The 19,511-nt window shown below is 39.0% G+C and overlaps 1 protein-coding gene across 10 annotated transcripts in view; it reads right to left on the bottom strand.

The window, feature by feature from the left end:
* Positions 1-19,511, bottom strand: part of LOC120902280 (ankyrin-3) — a 51,892-nt gene that overhangs the window by 14,409 nt on the left and 17,972 nt on the right. For 8 of the 10 annotated variants that reach the window (XM_040310896.1, XM_040310894.1, XM_040310902.1 and 5 more), the window contains exons 3-8: positions 6,978-7,085; positions 6,612-6,908; positions 6,368-6,523; positions 4,981-5,834; positions 3,887-4,914; positions 2,944-3,060 (exon numbers count right to left, since the gene is read on the bottom strand). In XM_040310896.1, coding sequence (XP_040166830.1) covers positions 2,944-3,060; positions 3,887-4,914; positions 4,981-5,834; positions 6,368-6,523; positions 6,612-6,908; positions 6,978-7,085 — 2,560 coding nt within the window. The remainder of the gene's footprint in view (positions 1-2,943; positions 3,061-3,886; positions 4,915-4,980; positions 5,835-6,367; positions 6,524-6,611; positions 6,909-6,977; positions 7,086-19,511) is intronic. The other 2 variants (XM_040310898.1, XM_040310900.1) reach the window with 2 other exon arrangements.

Below are 19,511 nucleotides of genomic sequence, written 5' to 3'. Positions count from 1 at the left end.
CTTGCCGCATTCTTCGTGAACCGTATGTACGGAAATTGTACGTATCCGTGTAACGATCTACTTCCCATCTCACGTCATCAGCATTTCGTACCAGATTTTGTCGAGTTCAAAGAGAAAGTTTATTTTTATCTCCCAAAACATCAACGATGGAAGACATATACGTGGCACGGAAAGCGAAGTTGATGCTGAGTCGCGTATCGATGCATTTCTCAACTACCACTTCCAATAGTGTCGTAAAGAAGGTGCCAACACTTTGGGACCAAAGTGAGTCAAAATAAAAACCTCCCTAAAACCGCTCTCGCTTGGATAAAATCCTATTCGCTCTAGGCATGGCAAGGGTGAGGACTACTCGAGAGACCGCTGGTTTCCTCATATTTCCGCTCATTATTCAATCGAGAGATTCACAGGGGCATGGGCAACTTTTCCCACTAATCATTCGTTTGTCGGGTTCTTTTACTGCGAAGCTCAGACGATCGAATAGCGAACATCTTTTCCGGTACAGCGCTTTGTGGGGAATGGATGATGGTGGTTCCTAGTGTTCCATCCATACCAGTCGTGCAATAACGGTTCTCTCTCTTTTAAACGGACAATTTCATGTCGGAACTCTCTGTTGCTCAGTGGTACATAGTCTGTTTATTTATAGCGACCGAAATCGAACAGTAAACGCGACCATACTGGCGCTGCTTAAGATTCCAACCCACCGGGCAACCGCCAGCACAGAGTTCATGGAAAACGAATGAAGGAATGAAACTGCCGACTGCATTCCACAAAATTATGAACTCGAATGCATTCACATAAGCTATGCACCACCATGCCAGTTCAAGCAGCATGCATTTCCTCATTTACGCAATGCATGTTCGTGTCGAAGTGACAAAAATGATTAGTTAAAACTGTGCCGCGTTAGAATATGTGCCGTCTTAGTCAGACTATGATAAATGACGCATGTCCCAGATCTCTCATTACGGGTAAATAGATGGCTGAAAATCTGTTCGGCAAAAGAAAAACGTTTAAATATTACGGAGCTCTCTGCTTTTACCTGGCAGTAAGGAGGCACCTGCCCTAAAGGGGGACATTCGGTATCAGTTCAGTTGATCAATGAACTATGATATGTTTTTGATTTTTTTATACTTGATACATGGAGTTAATCTATCTTACCGAAAAAATAAAATCACACACAACATTATTTAATTTAAGATAATTTTCTTGATTCTAGAGACGTGATATCACAAATTGACCACAACAATGTTGATAAAACGGTAATTTGTCGAGTCGGTTCTGGGTATTTAAGATAAAGAAGGTGAAAAATATTTTCTCTTCATGTAAAAAATGCAGTATAATACCCTGAGAAAAACGTATTACATACATATATATCACAAGTATCGTTTTGTTTTCACAGAATCGGCGACCCATATTGCTAGTAAGTAAAATTGTTCGTCATTCTACAGTACACGTGACTCAGATCGCCCCCTTTTGTTGACAATTTATTTTATAGGACGATATTTTTATTTCCATACTTTTGAACTTCAACAACAAACACATCTTAGAACCACTTGATCCGTTAGCGAACTGTCTATCTAGAGTGTTTCTGATATGAAAAACCTACACACTCATCTACAAGCGTCCACAACATGCCGTATACTATCCCGCACCGTCCGACTGTGTTCATACACGCCCAAACTGTTTGGTCAAATGCTTCAAATTGAAACTTGAAACAACACACACTGCGAACTGCCCTATGTAGGCCGTGGCCACTGCGGATCCGGAGAAAAAATGAATTGATTGGACATCCGCGCTCGCCGCTTAGCTCCCTTCCCCAGGGACCATTATTCGTACTCGACACGATGCGGACAGCTCACAATGTCACAATAGTCGTGCACGATTCGTTCGCCACCTTTGCGAAAAACAATCAAACCGGCAAATGGACGATAATTAGTGGCATGTGCTATTTTATTGCTTGGACCAGTGCCGGTCCGCTGACCGCAACCACGTGAATAAACACAAACATGCTTAGCTGCGGGGTCGAATCATTCTCCTCCAAGAATGTAATACACGTAATCTGATTTCGGTGGGACACAGTTTGTATATAGTATCTGACCTGAGCGTTTGCGATGGAAGCTAATTCCGCCGAAAACATCCGCTACGTTTCGATTCTAGGTCGCTAACTTGGGGCGTGTTTAGCTAGGATTGAATTCTCAAGGGGATACTAAACGTTTTTTTACGCTAACCGGACACGCGCGAGGCAACTACTACCGATGAACACGATTGACTACAACAACGTGCTTCTCGTGCGTTCGGCTCAACTTGGTTAGGACCGAGCGTGGAAAGCACTGCGGCACTCACACTGTACCATGCTGCACTGTTTAAGCGATGTTCGCGTATTTGTAGAGATGCATGCTGACTCCAAACGCTCTTTTTCGGTTTGCTCGCTAGTTGACAGTATACAAAAACTGCTCCAATAGGTCTTGCACACAGTGCATGGTTGTGTGTGTGTGTGTGTGTGTGTGGATAACATATTGCGAGGGTGGGTAAGTTGAAGGGTGAGCGAGTGAATGATTTACAAAACGCGGCGATTTATGATGAATGAAGCGTGGGAGGGTCAGAGGAGAAAGCATGTGTCAAGAGCTGTTGGATCGTTTGTAAAAACAATGCGTTATGTGTGATTGAATGAATGGGTACAAAACGAGGTAAGCAGACCCTTTTGCAACTAGGGAACAACCAATCGGCCCTTTTTCGATGTCGATGGAAAACCAAAATACAATATCCAAAACAAAGAACCTAAATTATGCGCGAAGACGCGAGCTGCTGTTGTAACTTAGTTTATGTATGTATGATTATGCATGTAATTTGGCGCGAGAGAGAGAGAAAAAAGAGATAATTTTGTTTTGTACGTGTTGCGTGTATGTGTATGTGTGACTCAGGCTGATTAGTTCACGACAAACTTACGTGTGTAACGCATTTGCGATTGATAGTACTTGATAGCACCACTACCGCCATACAACTGCTGCGCTTGCATTAGGGCTTTCATAGCGGTCGGTGGGGGTGGTGTGCCTCCTTCAGGCCCTCCGGGGACGTACGGCCAACCGCCGTGGGAATATTTAGTGAGAGGAATAGCAGGGATACGCGGATTTATGTGGCAAAATTTGTTTGTTTACCACAAGTTATTTAATTTTGCATACGGGCCCATTTCAAAATAGCCAGAACGCAGAGGAAAAGTTAGTTGACATAGCCAATCACGGGGTATTTAATTGTTGTTGAATTCCAATGGACAGTACAACGCCACATCGTTGTAAGAGAACGACATTGTAGTGGTCAAACATTAGGTGGAAAACATAAAGGACATGGAAATATACAATACAACGGATTATAGAAGGTTAGGGAAAGTAAAAGAGATAGAAAGAGAGAAGTAGTTAGAGATATGAAATAAGGATAGATAGTTTCATTAAAGGTCAAATAAAGCAATTGCACTTAAAGCAGCAAGATTTTTTAGTAAGCATTTCAGAGAAAAGGTCGTGATCACTGCAGAGTATCAAAGAGTGTTCTTCGTGATTGTGGATTCATAGCAACTTATGTTTTGCAAATTACAACAACAAAAGATATATCTTGTGATTTATAGATCCTTCAACTGCTAGATTTTTCAGCAATTCCCAACATGAGCCCAACCAAAGACCTCCCACGACAAGTTCATGTTCGTATACTGATATGGTTCGTATACTATACTGGGGAGCATATTTACAAATTACAAAAAGCATTTTACGTAAGACGCTAACAACAGAACATAGTATGATAGGGAGATTCATCTCAATTGAACCCATACATTTCCAAGCATAATTTACAAGCTTCGCCGAAAGTAAATATAGTCCCGTTTTAAACCATTGTATCAACTTACCCTCATCTTCTGAGTCCGACAGGAACGTCTCGTGAATAGTTTCCGGTCCAACGATCTTAAACTTTTCATCCACTGTCTGTGTGACACTGGTCTCTGTGACTACCTTTAACGTTTCCACCACTGTGATGTAGCCCAGTTTGTCCGCAATCGAAAGCGCTGTCTGGCCGCCATTAGTAACTGCTTCCGGATTAGCTTTGTTCTTTAGAAGAATGTTAATAATGAGTGTGTGCCCTTGCTGAGCAGCCTGATGCAACGGTGTATGGCCAATATTGGTCTTCATTTCGATGTTAGCATCGTTTTCGATCAGGTACTTCACCATTCCCGCCTGGCCAAAATGAGCCGCTACGTGCAGCGGTGTAAAGCCAGTCTTTGTAACCGGATCGATGCGAGCCTTGTGCTCCAGCAGCGTTTCGGCAATGCCTACATGGTCTTCCTGCGCGCACAAGTGCAATGGTGTTAGCCCATTTTTAGCGGCATGGTTTGGATCTGCCCCATTGTCCAGCAGCACACGGGCCATGTCACCATGACCTTCTTGGGCAGATAGGTGAAGCGGTGTGAAACCGGTTTTACTCTCCGCATTTGCGTCTGCCTTGTAGTCCAGCAGCGTGGTTGCGATGTTCAGCTGATTCTTCTTCGACGCAATGTGCAATGGGGTATGGCCGTTCTTAGCTGGCGAGTACGGTGAAGCACCTTTCTCAAGCAGCAAAAGCGCTACCTTTTGATGATCGTAGTGACTAGCAACGTGCAACGGGGTAACACCGTTCTTGCCCTGTACATCCACTTGGGCACCGCGCTCTAGCAGCAGTTCGGCGCACTTAAGATTACCATACTTTGCCGCCAAATGCAACGGTGTAAAGCCTTTTTTCGTAACCGCTTCTACGTTGGCTTCACTGTCCAGTAACAATGCTGCCACTTCATCCTGGCCCTCCTTTGCTGCGATGTGTAGCGGTGTGTAGTTGTCCTTCGTAACAGCATCAATCTTTGCGCCGTGTTGCAAAAGCAGCATCACAATTTCCATGTTACCAATTCTGTTGCCAAAAGAATAGAATGATTAATTTCGAGCTATAAGTAAGGAAATACAAAATAATTGTTACCTTGAAGCGACATGAAGCGGTGTCTGATCTTCACGAGCTTGTGCATTTACGTACGCTCCATTTCGAAGTAATATGCGTATAATGTCCGTCTGCTTAGCACGTGCTGCCAGATGAAGTGGAGTTTCACCGCGAACAGTCGGTATGTCCGGACTTGCATCGTGCTGCAGCAGATAGATCACGATATTCATGCATCCCATAAAGCTGGCCACGTGCAGCGGCGTTAGGCCGCTCTCCGTTGTTGCTCCAATTGTTGCACCATGGTTTAGGAGAAGCTCCACCACCTTAATACGATTCTTTTTGCAAGCAATATGCAACGGTGTAAAACCGTTCAGTGCCCGTGCATTTGGATCGGCATTTCGGTCGAGCAGCAGCTTTGCTACCTTCACGTGACCACAGTGGGCGGCGACGTGGAGCGCAGTGAGATAGTCGATCGTAATATCATCAACGGGTGATTTGTTCATTAGTAAAATGCGAGCCGCGCTGACGTGTTCGCCCTGGGCCGCCATATGCAGCGGGGCAAGTCCGTTTTTGGTCTTGGAAATGATCTCGGCCCCATGTTCTAACAATACTTCGATCACCTGATCGTGGCCTGACCGGGCGGCACAGTGAAGAGGCGTAAGACCGTCCCGGGTGATACTGTCGATGCGACCATGGTTAGCGATCAGCAGCTTTACCATGTTCAGCTTTCCCCACTTGCACGCAACGTGTAGTGGTGTGATGTTGTGTTTTGCAGTAAAGTTCACGTCTGCACCTTTCTCAATCAAAAGTTGAGCGACGTTTACATTGCCGTAGTGAGCAGCGATGTGTAGTGGAGTGAAGCCGCTTTTGGATGATACGTCTGGATTGTGCTCATTCTGTAAATTTGGATGAAATAAGATGGAATTTAGTTAATTGATTAAATTATACACATTTCAGCTATGAGGATACGAGGAATTCATGTTTGCTACGAAGATACAAATTGCAATGAAGCTACATTATGTAAACATCCGGGACGACGTTCAACAACATCTTCAAGATGCCCTATTTACTTACATCTTGCATATTTTACAAGGTATAAAGTTATTACAAAACGTTCGTTTTGAATTGTCACATAAATGCGTAGTTCTACTACACCACCTTCGACGAATAAAGTATTGAGTAATCGATAAAACGCATAATTAGGGGTCTATTCTTATTTAAGCCGGGAGGATCAAATATATTATTTAAGTTAGACCTAACACAAAGATTATTTAAAAAAATCTATTTTTACATCCTTCGATTTCACATGAAGTAATGAATGGTGGTATAGAGAACTATTTGTACTGAATAAGGGTAACCTGACATTATCTAATTATCGCTCTTGACAGCTCTTTTCTTATTAAAAGTTCTTATATTCATTTATATTCACCTCTAGCAACAGCTTCGCCGCTTTTACGTCATCCTTTTTAGCTGCTATGTGAAGAGCTGGTAATCGAACCTTTCCACGAGTGTCGCTTTCAAGGAGCACTGCAACTACTTTATCGTGACCTTGCTGCATTGCTACCGCCAACGGTGTAAAGCCATCCTGAAAACAATAGAAAAATGTTATTATAATTGGAAAAAGTAGTATTGTAATGTCTACACTCATTATTCAACTATTCTGTGTAGCTTACCTCAGTAGCTAGCGCTGGATTAGCACCCTTTGCTAGCAGATAATTCACACACTCGTCGTGGTTTTCCTGCGCAGCCATGTAGAGCGGCGTAAATCCGTTCTGAGACTGCACATTAACCGATGCGTTGTACTGCAGAAGCAGTTGAATGATTTCCTTTTGGCCAGCCAATGAAGCGATGTGAAGCGCTGTGTTACCCTTCTTGGTGGCATTATCGACGAGCGCACCGCGTTTCAACAGCTCGTTCACGATGTCATAGTGACCATCTTTTGCCGCTAGATGCAGTGCGTTCAGACCGTTCTACAAAGAAAAGAAATACAGGGACATAAGAGCTGATCGTTTCATCTGCACCAAATCTTCCATCCATACCGTATTGCACGTGTTGATGTCGGTCACTTGACCGGTTTCTAGGTACTCTATCAGTTTCTGTAGATCCCCTGCCCGCGCTGCTCTCAGGAACGCTGTGTTTGTGTCGTTCTAGTTGTGCATGAAAAAACGGAAAAGAAAGCGAAATTAATGATCTGACATATTTAACCTGTGAAATACAAATAGCATCGAAACTCATTGCTGTTAAACTTTGCTCACTTGCACGTAAACGATTGTTTGCCGTACTTAAACCCATTAATTACAACAGTACAAAATCGGCTCATACCACAAAGAAAACAGACACTAATAAATTCAAACTTAAGGTGTGTAATGTCTGAGGCATTTGTGGCTTGCAACTTTACTGTGTATGCAGCTAATTTTGGAATCAAAATCTGCTCATGAATATGTGTTGAGAGCTGTCTTCAAGGGCGGAGAAATCACCATTACACCATGCAAGACGTTTATTAATCCTTAAGCTTGAATTGAAAGAAGATAGCAATGGTAACATGGCTAGACTGTTTAAAAACAGTTGCAATACTCAATTAGTTAAGTGAGTAGTGCCCCACATAAGTATCAAGGAAGTAAGGACCCCAAGACATACGTTGGATAATATCATTATCTTTTAATTATTGGTATCAAAGATCTATGTTTTAAATATGTTTTTCTATGAAACCAAAAATGAATGATTAGAGAGACCAAAAATGTAGATTCCCAGTATTTCAGCAATGTGCATCGGAAACAAAATTACAACAGCAACACTGTCCATTTCATGCAATTCAACCATCGATTGAGGGGCAAAGGTTAGGGGCCTGTTTTTCGATGCACGGGACGGCATCAATATTCTCCCAACTTGTTAGTGGGCCATCTGGATTCCATCAACGACTGCTTGGCTAGGGCTGAAGCATGTTTGTGTACACTATTATTTATCCTATTTACAGCAATAATCCTATTTTGGTGTTCAAAGATATGCATTTGCTTTCACTTACAGACCTTGCCGTTACAGAATTCATCAACTTAGGCCGAATAGGAAGAATAGGCAGCAAACAACATGTGTGGCGGCTAACATGCAGCTTTACAAAATTGTTGAGCAGCTGAGAGAATCTGTTGCATCAACGAATAAAATCTGACCAATAATTAAAATCATGGTTAAGAATACCATCTATTAAGACATTTGACATAAACTAAACTCCATCATTCATCATACTGATTCTTGCTAATGAGTGATAGCAGAACTATATCAAAACGATTGTGACAAATTGAGAAGAAATGTTCATGCGCTCGTCTGACGCAACTAGGCAGAGTTGTGACCTCGATTATATGTTCGTTTGTGCTGCTCAACTCATCGAGGTACATGTGATAAAATGAACATCATTTTGCAGGGTCCGTTTCAATTCTATAGCGCATAGCGTATATAACAGATGAACGATTAAGATAAAAAACCAAATTGCTAATATATATAATAAAATATATGCTTGATAATGCTTATGAACGTTCGCACAACTTTCTTCAGTTACGGAATTGCATCAAGGCAACACACTTTCGTCCAATGATGGAACCGCTTGTTAATTGGGGAAAAAATAATTGCTCTCAAATAACAAGACAGCAATTATCGCGTTCGTGCTTTGGCCTTCTTGAGACGAACCGGTGGATTAACAGTTTATCTCGCCAGGTTCGTAATACACTGTGCGGGCTGAAACAAGGATCATGTCATTCCTTTGCATTCCTTTTATGAACGATCACACTGGTACGTGTTTTTCATAAACTATGTCTCCAGGTAGTATTCTCATGACTTAACTTAATGGATCTCAGATCTTGAAGCTGTCGCAACTGTAGCTTCACGTTACATGCAGTTGTGTGTAATACAAAAAAATACACTACACAAATTAATGTTTTACTTGAAAAACTCAAAACCTTACGCTGTGAATTAATCTCTTGGTCCTATTTTGTTGCTGGTTAGCTTTTAATGCATCGATAGCTTACATGCACGTCAATACGTTTAAAATGTGGTAGTCTGAAGTCTGTAGTAAATTTAATCAGAATATTTTGGATTTAAAGACTAAACAAAGTTGAATAAAGTTATGATGTTCGTCTTAGTATTAAACTTAGTTCATGGTAGATACAGTAAAAGCTTATGAGAAATACATTTGAAAGAGATGACCATTTTCTAACGTGCTGAAAAGATGACTATTTTGTATCATGATAGTTGATATATCGTATTTTAACGTGTATAACGACTCTTTTTTAGGTCAAAAATCAGATTAAGGGGGTCATTATACACGGGTAGTATCTTTTCGATTACTCATGAGACATTGGCAGTTATCATTGAATGCATTCGTAGCTGCGGAGAACGTCCCGACATTTTATTCATTTTTCCTATGATTTCTTACGAACTAGATAGTTAATATAGTTATTTACGATGTTTTAGAACCGAGCACATGAAATGTGCTGCCATCCCTAGGATTCCGAATGAGCGCCGTAAGATCTCGCTTCGGACGCATTCAATGAATCTAAGCTATTACATTAGATTACATACAAAGATAGTGTGGTGCATGGGTATCCACAATCATAATACTGGAAAAAGCAAGAGTGTTGCCTAGGAAATTTACTAGGAAAAAGAAAACGGTTTGGAAACTGAGGAAACAATTAAACTTACTGGTTCTTTAAATTGGTGATTTAAATTCTTAACAAGGAACTACTTAAGCATGAGGTCCAAAACTAAAGCTCCGAAAATACCAGAATTATACAAAGGTAAACTCAATTCACTTGTAGTAGAAGTACAAAAAAAACTATCTGAATCAATTGCTAATACGGACAAAGCTGTGTTTGTTGTTTTTAAATTTTAAACTTTTTTATATCAAAAGTAATGGTAATAGTGATAGTAATAAAATTTTCACTATGTAAAAAACAGCTATTTGAACAAAAATCTCTTTTCGTTACGTTGAAGAGAGCAGAAATAGAACATTAAGCGTCAGTGTCAGTAAGTAGCCGTTGTAGAAACCGGTTGTCATCCGTTAGGGAGGTTTGGTTATGCAATTGTTCAGCCGCTGAGAGTGAAGCTTGATTAAGTACTTCCGATAGAGCAAATGGGAACATTTACCGTTCCGTCAGTACGTTGCTTTCATGTACTATTCAAACAAAAAGTAATTAACCTGTCAATAGTTTGCGTGACCATCCATGATGGAGCAACTAGGTGATGAGACGTTTACACTCCTAAGTCATGTGATGACAATAGGAATTTGTTTTCTAACCGAATTTGTAATTGCAAACATCTTAAAAGTACAATATTATATTATTATATTATACAATATTATATTAGCGATCAAATTCCAAGGTGTATCAATTTACTACAACTGAAAAAGCCTGATCCCATAGTTTTCAAAATATGATTTATCGATAAATAATTGCAAAATAAAACAGATAATGGGGCCCTTTCCGTTTTAAGTTCGTAGGCTGAAATTTCAGCCTGTCAGCTGTTTGCATTGTATAGCAGTTTTCGAGCAGCTATTTAAGTCGGTATAATATACAGGTGTGCTTATCCCAAGGTGTATGAATTTAGAAGTCTGATTTTTATCGCTTCAGTTTCTGAATAATGATTTTACAAGTGTTTTTGTATTCGTCAAGCCTTAAGAATGCTTGTTTGAGCAAAAGTTTTCACCCGTTCTGTCAAAAAATGAAATTCAAATTTGGTTATAAAAAAACATGCTATGAAACCACCTGGAATACATACACTTTGATTCTGGATTCCATCACCAGATCTCTTTAATGTATATCTCTTTAATGCACCTTGAGATAAATGTAAACACCACCTTGTGTTGCCATTTTTCGAGCAGGTACTCGAATCTAATTCTAGCTTTGAGGCTAGAATAATCTACACTGAAAATTGCAGGCTAGTTTTGTATGTGGTTTTGTATGGAATGTTGACATGATTTCAGCCTCCAACTGTCAAACTCCATACAAAAAGCTGACTAGAATCGTGAAGGGCCCCAATGTCTGTTTATATTTTGTAAGAACTATATTTATATGATACTAATGGTGCTGTTTGCTATAAAAATGTCGTTTTTATAAGAAAAGATTTAGATTTTGAAAATAACTGTCGTTCGATTTGGATTTTGCTATTGATGAAATAAACCGTTGCTACTTCACAAACGATACAAGCAGTTGTTTGTTTTAATGTTCAATGTGGTGTCATTCAAAGAAACAAATTTCATGGAAAGAATTAAGTCACGACGTAATGTAAAGCATCTTACTGATGACATAATCGATTAGGGTGAATTTAACATATTTGACTTATGTCTTGGAATATACAGCTATTTTTGTGTGCATATATCACCCCATTTCACATGAAGAACATTAAACTTTCTGATGAGTTTACGAGGCGTGGGTAGAATGTGAAGAGGTTTGTCTATACTGAGTAATCATTAAATCATGAACAAAAATTAATATAAACAAATTAATGATGAACAAAGTGCAACCTTTGAATTGGAACAGCCACAAAGGTTTTCCACATGCTACACTTGTGACATTGTTGAATTTACATAACGTTTTTGTACATGTTAGTATGTGGAAAAAGTAAAATAATGTAAAATAAAAGGTTAAACTTATGAAGTATTGGACGAAGGATTTAATTTCATAAATTTTAATTATAAAACATATTGTACCTAATATTTGTAAAATATCCGTAACAATTTCACACAGTGAAGTTTGAGCGTAATATGCGATAAGGTTCTGTTTGATGGTTATTTCGGAAATGACACACCCATCAGGAAGTCCTTTCGCACGATGACAAAAAGAAAAAGGGAGAGGGAGTATTAATGAACATGATATAGAACAACAAGAAACAATGAAGTAGGCTTTCAAGGAAACCTCTGAAATGAATTTGTTCAGCGACTTTTGACCATGTGGTGGCCGTTTGACACACAGCGGTCGCATCGCATCATTGTGACTGAAAACCTACGAACCATGTTCATTTATGAAACATGAATACATATATGACAAAAGCATTGGTTTGGTTTTCGTTTTATTATATACTTTTTTGTTAGCTTAATATCGGCTGGACATGAAAGCCATGTATGAAGAAAAGGTGAAAGCGTGTGGATGGATAGATAGTCATAGATGTATCATAATCTAGATCTATACCAGCAGCAAGGTGACCAAATCAACGATTCCGCATGTGAGTTCAACCTTTTATAAACACTCTTACACATGATACTCAGTCAAGCCTAACCAGCTAACCACCAATAAGCCGTAAAATAACGGCTTATCAGAGAACAAACAAGACCACGTATATACCCGTCTAGGATACATCGTTGAATTATATTACTACTTGGCTAAAGCCACAAAGCCACACACATTTTTGTCACGCCAAACAACACAAAATAACGCCACTGGATAAAAACAAAACGCATTCTAATCAGCATTATGCATGCTTTTCGTCGTCAATTTTTTGTCATTTAGATCATTGCAATCCTATTGAATGCCGTCTCTATTGAATTTTAAATAGATAAAATAGACAATTTCAATGTAATCGCACACGAGACATACTTTTGGATGATTGATACTAATATTTAGAGGTTCTGCAATTTTCCAGAGAATATTTTAGTAGCGCGTCAATTCATCGACAATAACAAAACTGATAATGAGAAATGAGTGAATAGAGCGAATGCTCAAGTACTTATGCATTTATTTTTTTACGTGCTTTTTTTCAAAACATGCGATAAATATCTCATTTTAAAACAAAAACTGCATGGCATAGTGGACAATAGATGAGCAAACTTTTTAATAAAAACACTTCAAACTTCACACTCACTAACTTGATTTCCGTGTTAGTTCCTAAAAGCAAAATCATCCTAAATCCTCCTAAACTAAAAAAAACTAAACTTAACTACAAATATTAAGTAAAACTGGAGGGAGGTTGAGACATGTCTAATTACCCGCATTGGTGCAATGATTGTAGATTCCAATGCGATACAGATCACGTCCAATTAGTCTGCGTTTAAAGGATCGCGACAAAACAAAACGAAATTCTTTAACGGCGTTTACAGCTTTAATTCGCCGTCCATTCGCGTTTGAAGGAAGCCGTGAATGAACAGCTATTCTATAATATTTGCTCATTATTTGCTGTAAGATAACGGGTAATTACGAGTAAATAAGACTAGCAATACCCTATGCCGGGACTGCGTAGCTATAATTAAACATGGAGATAAGTTTTTGTATTTGCAGTTTCGGTTCCAAACTTACTTTTCCGTTGAAATGTTTTGGAAATAAAATGCACTTAATTATATGATTTAGAAAATGTATGATGTAAAGAAACACAATAAGTAATTAAAACAAATTCAATATATCTAAAAAATAAGAAAATTCATGCGTAAGAGACGGAAACCAACATAATCCCAATTATAGAGCTCTTATTGTTTAAATGTAATCTATAAGAACAAGTAGAGTTGATTGGTTGGTTGTTTGGCTTATAAAGACTTTGAGCATTTCTGTTTCATTTGTCTCTTTAATAATTCGAGTAAAAAAACACATATTGGATGATATTTATTACGATTTTCATATGAGATGTAACACGTTGATGAGATATAACAGTAACCTTGAATTTATAATATTCTTTGGAATGTTCGATTTACAGTTCTTTATATGTATGTTTCCCAAAATTTCAAGTGGCTCAGTTTCGAGAACGTGTGTTCTGGATACTTGTGGCAACACAACAAAGGCGCATAAATTAAACTCTTCGGCATTAGTATTAGGCTCGACTCGGTGCGATACCACACATCAAGACGATCGATAATTTAGACCGCTTTGGTTTCACAACATGCCTCGGCCTCTGATACGCCACCCTTTTAGCCACCTACACTCGAGTAGTAGTAGCAGCTCCACGTCAGACGGGAAAGAGAGCTGGCGTGTGGACAGAATCGTGGCCGGTCGAATGACGCCAACGCGAAGCGGTTGGAGCACTTGAACGAACGCTTCCGATCGCAGTTTTGTTCTCTTTAGTTCGTTTCCTTTTGCTCTTCTTCAGTTTTTTTAGAAACTTGCGGTCACAATCGCACAATTTGAATATGAATAATTCAGCTTACGGATACAGGAGCAGAGAGACAGCCCGCGGCTGATGGACGTGTTGCGACGTTCCATTTGCACAGTCAACTAATAGCCCCCCTTCCTGAGGGTATATAATGGCCCAGATTCCGAGTGGATGGTAACTATCGGAAGGGTGGTGGTGTGTGATGGCGGGTCAAAATGGATTCCGGGCCGGTCGAGAAGGATCACCATCCGTCTCTAATAACAAAGCAGTGGCCACCCGAAGCCATCTGACTGTGCCACAAAACAATCAACTGTGGAAGTTTACTGTCATTCATACCAATAATGGGGCAGTCTAGAATGGCGAACAAAATAGCTGCATTATGCTTTAATAATAGTACGGTTGCTAAAACTGACCATAATCAGTACGATAGAATAAAAATGGATATTGTTGGCCTGGTCTCTGGTGTATAACGCAATGAACAAAAGTTAATAAACAACATTTCAGTTTATTAATGTGACATCATTTTTATAGTTTACAAAAATGAAATCAATAACCATATACGATAAACACTGTTTATAAAACCAAGGCGTTGCGATTAATAAATTATTGTTATGCAACTAAAAGCATAATATTCTAAGACTAATATAAGGAAAATTCAAGAATCTGGGCTATATACAAATATTGACCAGAGTTTTAGTTTATAAGTCACACAACATATATCATATATCGTACGACAAGGTCTTGTGTGCACAATCAATTAGCATTTACTCTTTAATTTATTCACATATTGCACCCATGCACTACACAGGCTGTGGTACGGGAAACGATTCACATAATCATTATTGATCTTCATTTTTAAGAGTCGTACATATGCTTAACTAAAGAAATTGAAAAAAGTTCAGTTTTTTAAAGTTATGCATTACGTTTTATCTAATTAATTAATGAAAAACTTCTAAACGTCGGTGTCTAATGTAGTAATGTTTTTATCATTAAGCTCAAAAATATCATATTAAAAATAAAGGCTATATTTGATTCAGTTGAATGCAAGACTAATTAGCATACATTTAAGTACACACCTGACCGAATGCTGAACTGTTCTCTTGATTAGGTTTAGCTGAGAGAAACCAGTTTTAGCTAGGCTAAACAAAAAAAATGCTACTAACGACAACGTTGAGACTTCGGTTCCACCGTTTATCAAGGTCGTCTGGTGAAGGAGGACTTTCTACGATTTATCTCTAGGCTCGTTTTGGTTAGATTATTGTAAGTGTTGTTAATGAACATCGGACAACTACGACGAACGAATATGCCTTCACTGTGAGAATAATGCAAGTACATAGCAAGACTAAGGTATGTCCTACACCATCAAACATCGAAGGTGTAACCAATATTAATGACCGATTTATTTCCATTGCACTACAGTAGTAAACGATCCATACCTTAGATGTGGGCAGTCTTTAACATTTGTAATAACCATTCATTGAAGGACACGCGTGATGGAGGTTTTAATAAAAAATACTATTCATCGTTTAAAAGTTAGAAGGTGGCATCAATCATCTATCTTCTCCCAAAACGTACTGCTGCCCCAGTGAACTATTTCGAAAGGAACAAGCAAAAACAACAGTCCGGCGAAAGATTCAATCAAAACAAAACAATGAAAACTTATTTACCAACAAATGGTAAACACAATCTTTAACGTATCTTCGGTAAGGCTACGTATTCATACGTGACTCACTTTCGTATCTATGGATGACAAGTTTGTGCTAAGATGGCGTCATCATGAAGTAACATTCTCCAAGGCAGTAAAACTACGTTTAGCTGTACCGATGAATGTCCATTTGCCTGCGATGTTTACCGATGTGACGTGCGGTTGATTTTACTAACACACACGGTGAGGGTGTTAGAAAACCCAATACATAAGCAACGATGGATGGACGTTAGCCAGCTGGTTTGAAGCACCAAGTGACCGGACAAGTTTTGTTTGTTGTATCTCTGCCCCAAGATATCCCTCTTTTTGACCGTATGACATCATTCACCGTGGTTCAAACTTGCCTAGGTTGTAGTTTTGCTACAGTCTTTTTTACTATGGTACACAAAAGAAGTCAATAAATTCGGTTAGCGGGTGTGACCTTTGACAAACACCAAGATCACATCATCAATATTCTACACAGTCCATTGCTTATCGGAAGGGAATGTCGCTTGATAGTCGGTCGAGCGCAGCCACGAGTAATAGATTTCAAATTGATTATATCCCACCCCTAACGACACTAACTGCACAAGTCCACACCTTTTTTGAGGGCTCCCCACAGGGTCAAGTGTCCATATTGAGAGTTGCCTTGAAGCTTGGAACGACGCGAATCTCCCTAGTCCTGCATTACGAAGCAGCTGACTAGTGACATCACCGCGGGCTGGCATGGGGGAGGGCATGTTTGTTTGCGATCTACGTGTAAGGTGTGTGCCTGTGCTGCTTACATTCTTGCCCGTTACCTTTTCGTGTCGACACAATTCAACGAAACCGAGGGAAAGCGAACAGTATTAGTGTCAGTTGGCCAGGAAGCCATTGGCCGATTAATATGGCTTCCATTCACAGCGAATGTATCGATACTCCATCTAGTAGGGATGGATCGTTGTGAATAAGGTTAATCAAGACCCTATTTTGAGCGTTACTACTAATACACTACGGATTGTTATGTAAGTGCAAAACTATATTCTGCATTTGGGTCAGTAGTTTGCATCGATTGTCGAGTTGGTTTTTTTGTTGCCTGCAAGAGTATGAAATAAACACAACAGCTGCGATATCGTTCAATAATCTTTATTTATTCGGCGTAACGTCCTAGGCACATGCCTATATAGGCTTTAGAGACTTATTCAGTTTCATGCAACTGGATAGTCAGTTCTTGCTACTGGTGGACGGTTCATTCAAGGCTTGAATCTACGACGGGCATGTTATGTCCCACCAGTTGACGACTTTCCACCCCTAATTTATGTTATAAGTTATATTTTCTTGTCAGCAATTGAGTATAATATAACATATTTAATGCTGTTCTGTTTGATTGTCCAGCAACGGCAAAGGATGGAGGATATAACATATCATGTATAAATTGATGTCCATTAACAAGATCTTCATCTTGTGGGCGTTGCAAGCCAAAACGGGGCAATTTGTGTTGTTAATATATGCTTTATCCCCCTAACAGTATTGTCTCCCTAGTCGTGTGAACATTGTTGCTTCTGACACATCCTTGGTCATACATTGCAAAGATGATTACATTCGGAAAGATGATTACAACATGGCAAAGAATTCGTCAAATTGGAAGTATCAAGAGATCAACCCGTCCGAAAAAAACAAAAACACACACATAAACATTGAGTCGTCTGATTGAACCAATGATAAATGAACTTTGCGGTCTTCACCAACGGGGTTCGAAAAAAGGATCCCGTTCCTTTTAAGGGGTTATTGCTACACCAGTGCCATGGCTGCGGTTTTATCGCTTCCGAAATGGCACACATTTCGGCACTTAGCTTGTTAATGATGTATTTAATTCCAAGAATGTTACGAGAGGGGCAATGTGATGGCCACTTTCGCACATAATTTCGCGATGCCGTTTTGGACATACATTTGCCACTCAACAGCAACGCAATCATTTAATTTTACCATATTTTGTCATGCAAAGTGTCAGTCAAAGCAACAGATGCTAGTGAAAAATGAATCTTTACGACTTTTGTCCAATGAAACAATTTAAAATGCATTAGTATCTCCTGCACCGCTAATGGGAGAATCAGTGTACATGATAATGATGAAAATTGTATCGCTTGTTTGTAAATTGTATCAAAATGAGTACAATACAGTCTAAAATTGTTCTGTATTATTTCAAATACGATTAAAATGTAGTACAAATGTCCGAGAAAATTTTTACACTAAAAATGATTGTTCTTTTCTCACCCGTTCCGCCAATTTCATTCATTTCATTCAAAAAATATATAAATTGACATTAAAATATTGATAACTACTATTATTAAACACAAAAAAATGTATAAAAGCTTTGGATTATAGTAAATGTAATATGACCTTAATGGTAATGGTGAAATTAGAAATATAGCAAAGGATTCATATCAGGGAGTTCCATTTGTTTATCCCGTTTACGATGCTAAGCCAAATTTTACGTACGTAAAACGTACGCTTTAAATGAAAAGTAAGTTAAAAAATAACGAACAAAATTTCTTATAAAAGAGTGGCTAATATTAATAATGTTTGACAGTAATATCATTAAAGAGGCAAACTGATTTTCGTTTTTCTGCATTTTCATTCTATCATTGAAAAAAACCTAGTTCTTTTTTCATATACTCTTTTGTGTGCAGGCACACACAGTATAAATTTTGACCGTTCCGGCGCAATGTACGTTTGGAAAAACCCATTAAAGCAGCAGACACTATGACTGCGTCTACGAAAGACGAGTCGGAAGATATACAACACACCAATTTCCTCCACCACCATTCACCAATTTCGTCCAACAATTCACCCTAGATGCTTGACCAGAACATGGTGACACACATGGTTTAGATATTAATATTAGTTACTTTCACATGCAACAGTTACTAAGAAAAGTGCGATCGATATGCCGTACCCTGAAACATAATGTACGATTCGCATGAGTATAATACATTATGTGGCTAATAAACATTGAAAAAGAGTTAAAAAAAGAGAACAATTCGCATGTTTGATTGCTTGATATGTTTCATCGGTTCGAATATTGTTAGCCAATATAGAACTATCAGGGGTTAGACAATGCACTATGATATATTCTAATTATTTCTTACAACTTAACACTAGAAATAAGCACATTCTGTTGCCAAGTTCTCTCTCTCCATTGTGTTTTATTTGTTGAAAAGCAACAAGAGAGAGGAACGACAATATTGCAATACATCAAAATTGTGCTGCATGTGTTAGTATGTGTTTCGTAAACATATCGTTAACAGCGCAATGCGAGACGTAGACATGTTGAAGAAGAAATACTTCTGTTACAATATAAAAAACAAACACATGAAAGTCGCTCCCACTGTCTCGAGGATGAGTGTGACGTTAATTTGCTGAAGTATAGCGACATCTTAAGAGTTCGTGCATGTCGTCGACCAACCACAACAAGTGCACGTCTGAGGACCTAAGCGAAGCCTAACACATACCTCCACTAAACATTCAACTGATCGGACCAGGTTCTTTTATTTCCATTCCGTAAAACATATGCGGCACAGGTGGTGGATCTTTAGGAATTGCTACTCTCTTGGAAGATTGTTTTTTTCCTAGGCCTCAATGTCAGCTGTCGTTTTGTTTATCGGTTCTTTCCTAAACTGTTCTAGTCACTCAGCCATAACGTTTGACGAGGTATGCATTAGTCTGTCACATAGTCGCACTGGCTGGGTCACGTTTTATTGGACACTATTTCTGGAGGCTTACTTATGGAAGCGTGACATTTTCATTTTACATTTGTTGAAACCATCTGGTCTGGAGAGTTGTAATATTCAAC

The sequence above is a fragment of the Anopheles arabiensis genome, chromosome 3 (assembly GCF_016920715.1).
Source record: "Anopheles arabiensis isolate DONGOLA chromosome 3, AaraD3, whole genome shotgun sequence".
Taxonomy (NCBI): domain Eukaryota; kingdom Metazoa; phylum Arthropoda; class Insecta; order Diptera; family Culicidae; genus Anopheles; species Anopheles arabiensis.
This window is presented reverse-complemented; position numbering and strand designations above follow the sequence as displayed.